The following is an 11,821-nucleotide window of genomic DNA, read 5'->3' on the forward strand; positions in this document are numbered from 1 at the left end:
TGAGTTCGAGGCCAGCCTGGTCTACAGAGTGAGTTCCAGGACAAGCCCGGGCTACACAGAGAAACCCTGTCTTGAAAATCCAAAAATAAATAAATAAATAAATCTTTGGGCTGGAGTGAGCAGGAACGGAGTGAGCAGGGTTGACCAGAGTGAGCAGAGGTCCTAAAAAACAAAAATTCAATTCCCAAGAACAACATGAAGGCTCACAGGCTCACAACCATCTGTGCAGCTACAGTGTACTCACATCCATAAAATCACAAAATAAATCTTAAAAAAAAAAAAGATACTCAATTTTTTTAAATGGCTGAAAGATAGAGAGACACAAGGCTCTGGGGTCCCCCGCCAGACGTCAGAAAGGATCACATACTGGACCCCTGTGCCAGCTCAGCGAGCAGGCATCCACAGAAAGCAAACTGAAGCCATGGGACGCCTCTCTTCAGCAACTTGCACTCAGGCCGTGGGCCCCAGGGTCTAAAGGCAGGATGGGTCTGGAGTTCCCCGCGCACCTGAGAAGTCCTCTCCCCACCGCCACCTCAGGGCACAAACAGAAAAGTAAATCTTGCAGTGTAAAGCAGGAGGATTTGGAGTTGCAGGGTGGCCTGGGCTACACAATGAGCCCTTGAATGAAAACAGGAAAAGGGGACATTGCCACACAGAGGTTGGGATGAATCTCACGCACCTGAGCAAAGGTGATGAGGATGCCCATGACCCGCGGGCTCTCTGAAGCCAAGACGCAGGGCTGGGGGGCAGCATGGCGGTCCCTTCACTGTCTGGTTCTGGAATGGTCGTTTGGAAATCCTCAGGTGTTGAACCTCGCCAGGCAGTTGCTGGTAAGGCTCGGGGCTCTGTGCGGGCCTCAGTGCTCAGGCGCACTGGAAACTGGGTGGTGGCGGGGGACCCCAGAGCCTCAGAGAGCCCGAGGCAGAGCAGGTCTTACAGACACATTTGCCAAGTGAATGACGAGGATGGTGACCAGACATCTGGAGGAGAGGACGGGGAGAGGGGTGGCAGAGTGACCTGGTCCTGGACGAGTGACATGTCTGGAAGGACACCCTTGGGGACCCACCCAGGAAGGCAGAGCAGGGAAATTGCTGACAGGATACACTGAAGAGCAGGGCTGCTGGCAGAACTCTGGTAGCGAGCAAGGATTATGTACCCCAACTATGCTCCACACCTTATCCTAGTCTCCTTAGAAGCAGGCTCAGTCAGCAGAGGCAACTCAATGCCTTTAATCTCAGCACTAGGGAAACAGGGGCAGGTGGATCTCTGTGAGTTCGAGGCCAGCCTGGTCTGCAGAGAAACCCTGTCTCTAAGACCAAAACAACACAAGCCAACATAAGCAGGCTACCTGGGTGGTGGAGACTTGGTGGGTAAAAGTGTTTGTCATGCAAACCTGACAGCCTGAATGCTTATCCCGTGGCACGTGTCTGTGATCCCAGCACTCCTGGGATGAGAGAAGAATCTTCCAGAAGCTCACAACCCAACTAGCCGGAGGACGCACTACAGTGGCAAACAAGATAGATCTTGCTTCAAGGTGCAGAGCAATATCTGAGGTCGACCTCTGACCTCCACATATGTTACATAGCACACACACAGACCTTCACATGTGTGGCATAGTACATCCCCCCCTCGCACATGAACATGTCCACACAGGCACATTCAAACACAAAAATAAACTTTTTTAAAAAGAGAAACAAGGCCTTGCCCCTTAGAGGCCGCTCTCCCACCGGCCGCCATGCCTTGGGGAGGGAGGCAAGACTAGGAAGCCAGAGGTCCAAGGCTCTCATAGTAGACAACACCGCTGCTCAGGAGATTGCTTAGAGGAAAGGAGATGGGCGTGTGCTTGTGAAGGCAGGGACAGCAGTGGGTGGCACAGGCCTCAGCAGCACAGGCAGGAGGGGGCCTGGATCCACACGGGGCTGGAAGAAAGCATGCACCCAAGAGATTGGCCACTCAAGGTAGATTCCATCAGAGGGAAGGAAAACAGTCCTGGCCCCTCTCAGACAGAGGAGACGGGGCTGGCTAACGGGCCACCGCCTGCGAGGCTGCTGAAGGCTGCATGGGACCGTCTCACTGTAGGTGATGCGGGTAACAGGAAGCTGGCCAGGACCAGGAGGACTCAGCTATCCTCAGAATGACCTTGGGCAACTGGGATAACCTGCCCACCTGTTCCTTCCCAAACAGGACAAGAAAAACCCGACAGAGGGCAGAGGTCACAGTACAAAGCTCAGTGCAGAATGTGCAGGGGTTGTGAGGGTCGTGCAAGCGAGGGAAAGGAAAAATAAAAACAGCTGTCAGGCTAGTGATGGTCTCATTTCCCTTTTAAAGATTTTATCGGGCAGTGGTGGCGCATGCCTTTAATCCCAGCATTTGGGAGGGAGAGGCAGGCGAATCTCTGTGAGCACAGAATGTATAAGTGGGGGACAGGAGGAGGTACACATGAGGGCAGGTGCCCTTCGAGTCCCCTAGAGGGTGTCTGAGTCTCTAGAGCTAGGGTCATAGGTGAACATGAGACGCCCGGTGTGGGCGCTCGGAGCTGGATCTCCATCCGTTCTCCGTAACAGTGGTACGCGCTCTTGGCTGCTGAGCCATCTCTCTCCAACTCCCTCACTTCCCTTTTAAAATTCCCTGGAACGTTGTCACGATGTTGCTGTTAAACAGTGTTTTAACCATAAACAGAAATCAAGTACATGAGAGAGAGAGGGCGGGCCAGGAGCATGTGGGAGCCACAGAAGAGGCAGGCACACCTGCTGGAAGCTGGGGTGTAAGGTGTCAGCTTTGGGGGTGGGGTGGGGGTCCAAGAGACAAATACCAAACCCTATGCTTGCAGTCTCCAAAGCTCACCTCGGGACCCATACCTCATCCTCGGGTCCCCAGCACGCACAGGCTTCCAGTGCAAACCCTGGGGATGAAGATTCTTGGAAGGGTGGCCAAGACTTGGAGGACGAAGGTGGCTTCTAGACACAGGAGGAGAACCAGGCAGCAGGGAGACAGCCTAACGCTCACCCTCTTAAGGCCTTTACCAGACTGAGCAGAAATTCTGCCTGTACAGTTCAGGGAGACAGACAGGTCGTATGGTGGTTTGAATGAGTTTGGCCCCAGTAGGCTTATATATTTGAAAATTTGGTCCCCAGTTGGTGGACTGTATAGGAAGGATTAAGAGGCGTGGCTTTGTTGAAAGAAGTGTGTCACTGAGGGTGGGCTCTGGCTTCCCACCAGGATGGCCATTTAACTGTAAGCAAGTCCCCAATTAAATGTTGTTGTTGTTTTTTGGTTTTTTTTAAAGTTGCCTTGGTCATAATATCTCTTCACAGCAACAGAACGGTAACCAAGATAGGCCAGAGCAGCTTCACGTTCCTCAGAGCCCAGCAGCTGTTCCCTAGGCCCATTTTAGGCTGCCATTCAAGGGGGCTAAAGAAACCACAGGAGGCCAAGGTAGCCGCCATCCCTCTGCAGCCTGAACCCAGGGTTCAGAAATGGTCCCAGCTATATATACTCAGGGAGAAAAATAGCGTGCGCATTGCAGTCTGGTAAACAGTCCAGTCGTGGCTGACCCTGTCAGCCCGTTAGAGAGAACCAAAAATACCCCCTATAATTATGCTATTAAAACATACCAGAAAAGCGGAGCCACCCCACTCGGCAGGGGTTCCTGGGATGGCTACAGGGAGTCAGGAGGCTGAACACATTGGCTAAGGCCTCCGATAGCACTCAAGAGGCTGGTCTGGCTGGACAGCTATCCTTGTCCCCTCAAGATGATGCTTGCTTCCCATGGCGGTCAGTTCCCCAAGGGACCAGTGGGAGTGGCTACCTGGACAGCCTGTGGTCTTCATGCATAAATGCAACAGGACCCACCCAGTATCACCTCAGAGGGACTCGTGAAGGGCAGAGGTGTCCCTGACACCAGAAACCGAGGTGCAACTCAAGGGAGGGCCGCAACGGGAACCCGGAAACAACCACGGATGTTCCAACAACAAAAGAGATGAGGTGACATGGCCGTAGCAGTGGATGACAGGCAGCAGATGCCACCCACGCTGAGACCAAAGAGAGCTAAGAAGGACCAAGGCCTCCTGGGAATGGGGCGGGGGGTGGGAATTCAAAGGGTTCAAGTGGAGTTTATGCCAGCTGACCTGAGCCATACCCAGCCACGGTCCAAAAGTATTAAATGAAAAACTCCAGAAGTATGCATTTCATAAGTTTTAAAAATATTTTGTGTATGTATGTGTGTGTGTGTGTACACGGGGTTTGTACAAACTTTTGGGAGCCTTTACCCACTGAGCAATCCTACCAACCCTTACCTTTGGAGTTGTTTGTTTGGTTGGTTGCTTATTTTGAAAAGATTTATTTATTTATTATATATAAGTACACTGTAGCTGTCTGCAGACACACCACAAGAAGGCATCCAATCTTATTACAGATGGTTAATGTGGTTGCTGGGAATTGAACTCAGGACCTCTGGAAGAGCAGTCAGTGCTCTTAACCACTGAGCCATCTCTCCAGCCCCTGTTTGTTTGTTTGAAGCAGTGTTTCATTATGTAGTACTGGCTGCCCTGGAACTCTGGCACTTACAAACCAGGCTGGCCTTGAACTCACAGAGATCAGTTTGTCGTGCTGGGAATAAAGGCTTGTGCCACCATGCTTGATGTAAAAAAAACTTTGAATACATTACACAGTGGTAATTATTTAATCTTATTATTAACTCTGAGGTTAAAATGTAAATTAAATCTGACCAGAGGTGCATAGAGAGAGATGAACTACATCAAGAGTTTGTTGGTGCAAGGGCAGGTTTCCAACATCCACCACAGGTATTTGTTTTAGGAAAAAAATGGTTTGTGGGCTACACTACAAGAGGTCCACCAGGGTTTCCTGTCTGCTTTTCCTGGTGCTGGGGACTGAAGCCAGGGTCTCACATCCTATCACTGGGTGTCCCAGGCCACCATCCTATCTGGGCTACTCCACCCGTCCCTCTTTTTACCTTTTACTTTGAAACAGGGTCTGATAAGTGACCCATATGGGCCTTGAACCTATGATCCCCCTGACTCAGCCTCCAACGGAGTTGGGATCACAGGCTTTGGTCACCAAGACGGGCTTGTCATGAACCTTGTACCATACAGATAAGGGGACAACTATAATTGAAACTTGACAGTGGGGCTAGCTTTAGGTTCTGCCCAACCTTCCTCCCATGCGGCCACTCCCTGCTCTAGCTCCTGGAGGCCTCTCTGCAAATGGGGGAGGGGAGATAGGCACAGGGAGGACTCCCCTGACCCCACCCAGTCCCATTGACACTAACTCCAGCGCACCACTTACCAAGCCCTGGCTGGTGCCCTTCTAAGGAGGCACAGGGCCCTGGAATGCTACAGTGACCTCATCCGCAAGCCTGGCGACCTATTCCTTCCCTCTGGACTAGCTATCCGCCCCACCCCATCCTATACCCTCCTCTCCCTGCAACCCATGGCCCCATCCCGGGTTCTCGCTGCCTCCCAAGCCTTCAGAGCACAGCACCAAGCAGCTAGGACATCTGCCCTGCCCTGCCCACCCACGCTGCCCTGTCCACTCACGCTGTCCTGTCCACTCACGCTGTCTTGACCAGATAAGGGGGACCACTGGGGTGCCCCACGTAGAGGGATTTGTTGGAGATAACCTGTTTTGGAGTGTCATTATTAGAGAGTCCTTTGGGATGGAACTATTTGGGGGTTCTGTTTTAGATGCTGTTTCTGGGGAATACCACGTTGGATGGCATTGTCGGGCCCCTATGGAGGAGCTAACAGGAACCTGTTGGCAGGTATAACTGCTGCCTTTCTTCCTCTCCACCTATGCAGAGCTGCAGGGGCTCACAGCGCCCTCAGGCCTGGTGAGGAAGAGGTGAGAGCTCTCACCTCTACCTCTTGCATCAATCCCGTCTCCCACCCCCACCCCACACCCAGGCACCACTGGCCTGGAACCAGCACTAGGCTCCTGGCTGCCACCCAGTACTTTGTCCCACAAGAACTCGATGAGAGGACGCATGAATGAACTTGGAAGGTCCAGGGAGCTGCACACAGGGTACAGGACTGGAGATCCCCTCAGAGTCAGGGCCTGTGCGTGCACAATGAGGGCAACAGCCCCTGCCATGCCTAAGAAGAGTCCTCTGTGTGGAAGGGAACGCAGTGGTGGGAAGCCCCAGAGACCTGGCTGAGCCGCTGAAGGCCAATGTCATCACACAGATGCGGCACACATGGGAAAGCACTTGGGGGCGCCCGGCCACCAAGGAGAAGGAGGAAATCACCAGATGAAGGACTGGCCTTTCTCCAAACACAGCTGACCTATCCACCTCCCCAGCCTGGGTGTGAGATCACAGCGCGGGGACCAGAGATCAGAGTCTGGAAGTGGCCTTAAAGCTTTTATAGGCCCACTTACGGGGGAGGAGATGAGGCCTAGAATGAGGTTAAAGGCCAACTGAGTTCAGAGCGAGATGAAGGGACCGGCCACCACTGGCTGTTGTCTTCCACCCACAAACTCATCCACCAGCAGCACATACTCCCTTTGTCCTCCCAGTGACCTGAAAGAGGTACCTGCCAGCAAAAAGGGCAAAGAAAATGGGCACCTCGATTTTCCCCCTTCCTATCCATATGCTCTTGGGCCTGTGAGTTGATTCCACAAAATTCTTAATTCTCAACAGCTGCATTCTGCCAGCGAGACCAAAAGCTAAGTGAGCTAGAAGGCAGGGCTGAGCTTTGTAGAAACAAGAACTAAATGTATATGAAAAAGTAAACATCTAATTACACTTCTAAACTAGGTGACAGAACTGAAAGGGGATCTCGGAGGCACAGGGAGGCGGTCCCCATGGGGCCCAGACATGGAGTCCCAGGGCTGGCCCTCCCCAACTCTTGCCGATTAAAAGAGCAAACTCAGTGTCACCCGAACAAGCAGGCAGAGACACCGCCCAGGAAGTAGTCTGGGGCCGGGATCAGAAGCCAGTACTTCTGCCCACCCCAGCAAGGTCACTTCCTCTTTAGGACCCCCCCCCTGGCTGCCAGTGACCACCTGCAATAAGAAAACGGTGACAAGGGATCCTTTCTCAGTTCTCAGGTCCCTAGCTCCTCCCCGAGAAACACACAGTGGGCTTCCTGTCCTGCTTACCCATTGCCTCCCAGACCCAGCATGAGGCAGGGTCCCGTCCCTCTGCCAGGTCTTGTCACTGAAGCTCAGCAGGGAGTCCCCCACAGCGCTGCAGAGGGAAGTGGGACCTCACCCACTGTGTGGCTACAAGACTGCAGAACTACTGGTGGCAGGAAAGGCTTGGTTCTCTCTCTCGTCTTATTACTCTTTCTGGTCCTGAGTTTCAACAATCACTCAACAATCGCTCTGACCACTGAGTGAGGGCTGACCAGTTCCTGTCTGAAGAGGGTGGGTGGGCAAGTCCGATAACCGTTCCCACCTCCCGGCTCAGAGTGGACAGCCAATGGTGACAAGGAAAACATTCTGAGAAGGGAACCACGTCCCCACTGTAAACAGTGATACTTCTCGGTGACAATCTGTCGAGCCCAGGTGACACTCTGTCACAGATGTGCCTCCCATGCTATGGCGAACGGACGCAGAAAACAGAGACCGTGTTGCCTTACCACGCACAGGTCTTCACCGGGAGGGAGGGAGCGCTCTCACTACCCGGTTCTTGCATGGATTTTTTTTTTTTAAGGTTACACCCTAAAGCAAGACCACTCTGGGCACTGATGGGGTGTCTTAGTTAGGGTTTTTTTTTTTTTTNAAGATTTATTTATTTATTATATGTAAGTNCACTGTAGCTGTCTTCAGACACTCCAGAAGAGAGTGTCAGATCTTGTTACAGATGGTTATGAGCCACCATGTGGTTGCTGGGATTTGAACTCCGGACCTTCGGAAGAGCAGTCGGGTGCTCTTACCCACTGAGCCATCTCACCAGCCATCTTGCTTGGATTTTAGGTTCCTGGTTCCTCTGTGAGGCCAAGAATCAGGAGACCCGGTCCTTTCTCTCTCAAGCATAAAACATCCCTCCTGGGTCCAGATCGCTAGGTCTCCAGGTCACCGGGTTAAGTCTGCCTGGGTCTGTCACTATTCCCTTGGGACAAAGGTATCACCTTGCCTGACTTTCCAGATTGACGTCCGGTTAGGGGAGTGGCAAAGAGACTAAGCACCCCAGGATGATTCAAACCTTCAGGAAGGCCTGAGCCAGCACCCAGCATTTAAGATGACTAACCTGTGAAGGCCTTGTTTCCAAAACACAGGACTCAAACTGTTCAGAGGGTGGAGGGTGAGGGAGCCCTCACAAGAGATGGAGTGAATGTTCCACCTCCAGCAAGAGGTCCCGCAGTGATGACTACACCCCATAGAAATGAACAGGATGCCAGCATCTCCTACGTCACCACACAGGGCTCTTGGCTGGCTCTGTGTCCCTTGCCCACCTCCCCAGGCATAAAGAAGACTGTTGATGGCCAAGTTTACACCCAGGTTCAGTGTCAGGGTAGGTGTGGCTTGTGCCTAGATATGTTCTCAAGAATGGACTTTATTGGGGGGACAGTTTGGGCCTAAGGAAAGACAGGAGCATTAGTCATCAATATTCTTTTGAAAGCTCCCCAGGTGACTAACACACGGGCTGGGTGGGAACCCCCAAAGCCGGCAAAGCCTCCTTCACATCCTAACCAGACTCAGTCTGGAAGCTTCCTCTGATGCCCACACATTACAGCTGAAAAGCCAGGGGGACCTCAGAGCCCGGACTGATCCTCGGAGGGTAGGGATAAGTTCTGGCTAGTAGCAGGCAGGACCCGAGCTTACCGTCAATTTCAGTGCTGCCCACGAGCTAAGAATGCTTTTTGCATTTTTTTTTTTTAACTGCTGGAAAAAATATCAGAGTGTTTCATGATGTGAAAACATTCACCATCTGGCCTGTCAGAGGCCGGTTTTGTTTAAGCGCGGCCCTTGTCTGTGGAAGAGGACCTCTTCTGTGAAGGTGGAGAAGCCGTTCTCTGCACACAACAGGGCCACCTCTTCCCTGCCCTGCCCTCCTTGCTCCCGAGTGTCAGTTAAGGAGCCTGAGAAGCAGCTCCTGTTGAATTTATCCCTTTAAGAAGGGTACCTGTCTTCTATATTCTCATCCACCCATCCTGCTTATATTTACAGTCTGCCTGTCTACAGGCCAGCAAGGAAAAGAAGCCGCAAATGTGGGCCCTAGCCCTTGGCTCTCCTAAGTCCGGCTGAGCTGAGGACAGTGTGCGCTGGCCCCTCCTTTCAGGGCTCAATGGTTTTCATTGATTCCTGCCTTGAAAAATTCCCCCAGGTCTCACCACATTTTGGTCCTACAAATCAAAACTCGGCCTGTGTGGAAGTCATAGTAGGGTTTTCCCTGGGTTACCCGACACCCCCTGGAGTCTGTTCCTGAAACAGGGTGCAGTGTCCGTGGAGAGATTGAGGGAATCACGCACAATCCCCCACTTCCAACAGATGGATTTCCACGAGGCAGACCAACTTTCACAGTGGGTACACTGACTCTCTGTGAGCTAACTTAATCAGACCCCAAGGAAGGTCACATGTGGAGGGGTGCTGACTGCTTCAGGAGGTGTAAGGGGGTGAGCAGCTGGGCACGGTGCCCTGGGTGACGCTGGGAGAGCCACAATGGAGCCCAGCACCTATGACACCAAAGGAGAGAAGCTCTTTGCAAGCCAGGGACACATGCCACAGTAGGGGATCTCCAGTTCTGACATCAGGCAGGGCCTCCTGGGGCGCTCTGTGCCCCAGTCCCTCTGGAAGGTAACCAAGTAGGGCACAAGGAAGACAGGAGCTTTTTCCAAAGCATTGGACAACCTCGGAACTAAGACTAAGAACACTGAGGATTGCGCCTAAGGCTGGAACATTAGTTCTGGTAGGAAATTTCTGACTTAAAAAGCTCCAGGCAGAACGCCACCTTCTCCCAGATTGGTCAGGAAGTCATGATGCAAGTTTGATTTTTTTTTTTCTTTCTTTTTTCTTAACTACAAAAGAGAATAGAAAGTCGCGCTCCCCTCACAGCTAACTAACTGCCCCTCGCCGGGGCCTCTCCTCCCAGCCCGCGCGGAGACGCCCAGCGCTATCCGGGGCTCTCGCGGACCCGCGCCTCGCCGTTGCCTGCCGTGCTTCCCACTCGGTGCCCGGGCCGGGCCCGCCGAGGCCGCCAGCGCGCTCACGCCTCTGGAATGCGAGCGCCCTGGGCCGCGAGTCCCGCGGAATCTCCTCGCCTATGCTCGCCCGCCCGGGCGGCGCGGCGCAGGGGGACGCGGACGCAGCCTTCCCGCCCGCACCCTCCACTCACCCGCCAGGAGCGTGCAGGGCAGCAACAGCCAGTAGAGCCCGGCGCCCAGCACGTGCGGCTCCATGCCCCGCGGCCGGGGGACCGCCCGGGGTCGCGCCGCCGTGGCTAAAGGGAGGTGCGAGGGCCGGAGGAACCGCGCGCCATGGCACTCAGGGCGGGTCTCCGCACGTGCGGCGCGCGGCTGCTGCGACCTCCCGCGGGCCTCGATCTCGGGTCGCTGGTCGGCCCGGCCGCGCCCTCTGGTTCCCGACGGCCCGAGCCCGCGCGCGCTGGGTTGTCAGCCCGCCCGGCTCGGAACTCACGGCGGCTCGCGGATGCCGAGCTGGGCCGGACGGCGACACGGCGGCTCTCTCCCCGCTCCCGCCTGCGGGCCTTTATAAGCTCGGCCCCCGCCCTCCCTGGAGTGCCCGCCTCCGCGCTTCCCCCGACGGCCAGGCGCGCCCAGGCACCCCTCGCTGCCCAGCGCAGTCCGCTCGAGCACCGGCCCTCCTAGCCTGGCTGGTGCCGGTGACCCGGAGACCTCGGCCCGCGCGCCCCCCAAAGCCCCCTGCAGCCCAGCGGAGTCACTCGCACTGTGCCAGTGGGGCGCTTCTCCCTGGGGCCCCTGGGCCTGGGACCCGGAATGGGGACAATACAAGAAGACTCCCAAGGACCTGACCCCCTTAGTACCCACGAGCAACTGCGCCCCTCGTGGTTGGAGCAACTTTCGCTTTGTTTCCCAAGCCGTGATGGCGCAGCGCCCCCTGGGGGCTGTCAGAGTTCCCGACTGTGGCACTGGCGGCCACGCAGGCTAGGCCTTGGGGTGGAGAGACACCATACTGCTGTGGCATCAGACAGCTGTGGCATCCCACTGTGGTCTGCACTGGGGCTTTGGGACTGCTTCCAGTCACACCTGTCCCCACTGTGTGGCTTGGCTTTAGTCAGTGTGCTACAGACAGTAGCAAAAGCTGATAGAGCACCTGCTGTCCCATTTGGTGGTCAGACAAGGTCTGAGTCCTGCACGCGTCGGGTACCTCACCCAAGCCGCCTTGGTTTGGCTCAGTCTTCCGTATTAAGGTGATAGGAAAGACGAAATGAAAAGGGGCCAAGAACTGCAGAGTTGCACCAAGTTCAGCTGCACTGGGGAATGAGTGGCTTTAGGGGCAGAGGCTTAACCGGGAGCGATGATGGTGTGACCACTTTGAGCCACAAGGCACTAGCAGGCTAAAGTCAATCAGTCACACTTCAGAACCTTCAATTTTCCAAAACCTCCAGAAATGCAGGCTTCCTCTGGACATACAGTATTTAAACTCCCTAGCTTGGTCTCCGAGACTCACCGGTAGTCTGGCTCTGAAAGGGTGCTGCTAAGACACAGGGAAGGTTCAGAAATTCATTCAGACCTGCTCAAGAGTAGCAGTTCTCAACCTGTGGGTCGTGTCGCCTATGGGCCTTGAACGACCCTTTCACATATCAGATACCCTACATAACAGATATTTACATTATGGTTCATAAGAGTAGCAAAATTATAGTTATAAAGTAGCAACGAAA

At 54.2% G+C, this 11,821-nt stretch overlaps 1 protein-coding gene across 3 annotated transcripts in view; it reads right to left on the reverse strand.

The window, feature by feature from the left end:
* The window catches only part of Piezo1 (piezo type mechanosensitive ion channel component 1), a 71,460-nt gene extending 60,835 nt beyond the window's left edge, over nucleotides 1-10,625 (reverse strand). For all 3 annotated transcript variants that reach the window (XM_021220234.2, XM_029532426.1, XM_029532425.1), the window contains exon 1: nucleotides 10,295-10,625. In XM_021220234.2, coding sequence (XP_021075893.1) covers nucleotides 10,295-10,358 — 64 coding nt within the window. In that variant the 5' untranslated portion in view covers nucleotides 10,359-10,625. The remainder of the gene's footprint in view (nucleotides 1-10,294) is intronic.
* Nucleotides 10,626-11,821: the final 1,196 nt, after the last annotated feature.

The sequence above is a fragment of the Mus pahari genome, chromosome 20, assembly GCF_900095145.1.
Source record: "Mus pahari chromosome 20, PAHARI_EIJ_v1.1, whole genome shotgun sequence".
NCBI lineage: Eukaryota > Metazoa > Chordata > Mammalia > Rodentia > Muridae > Mus > Mus pahari.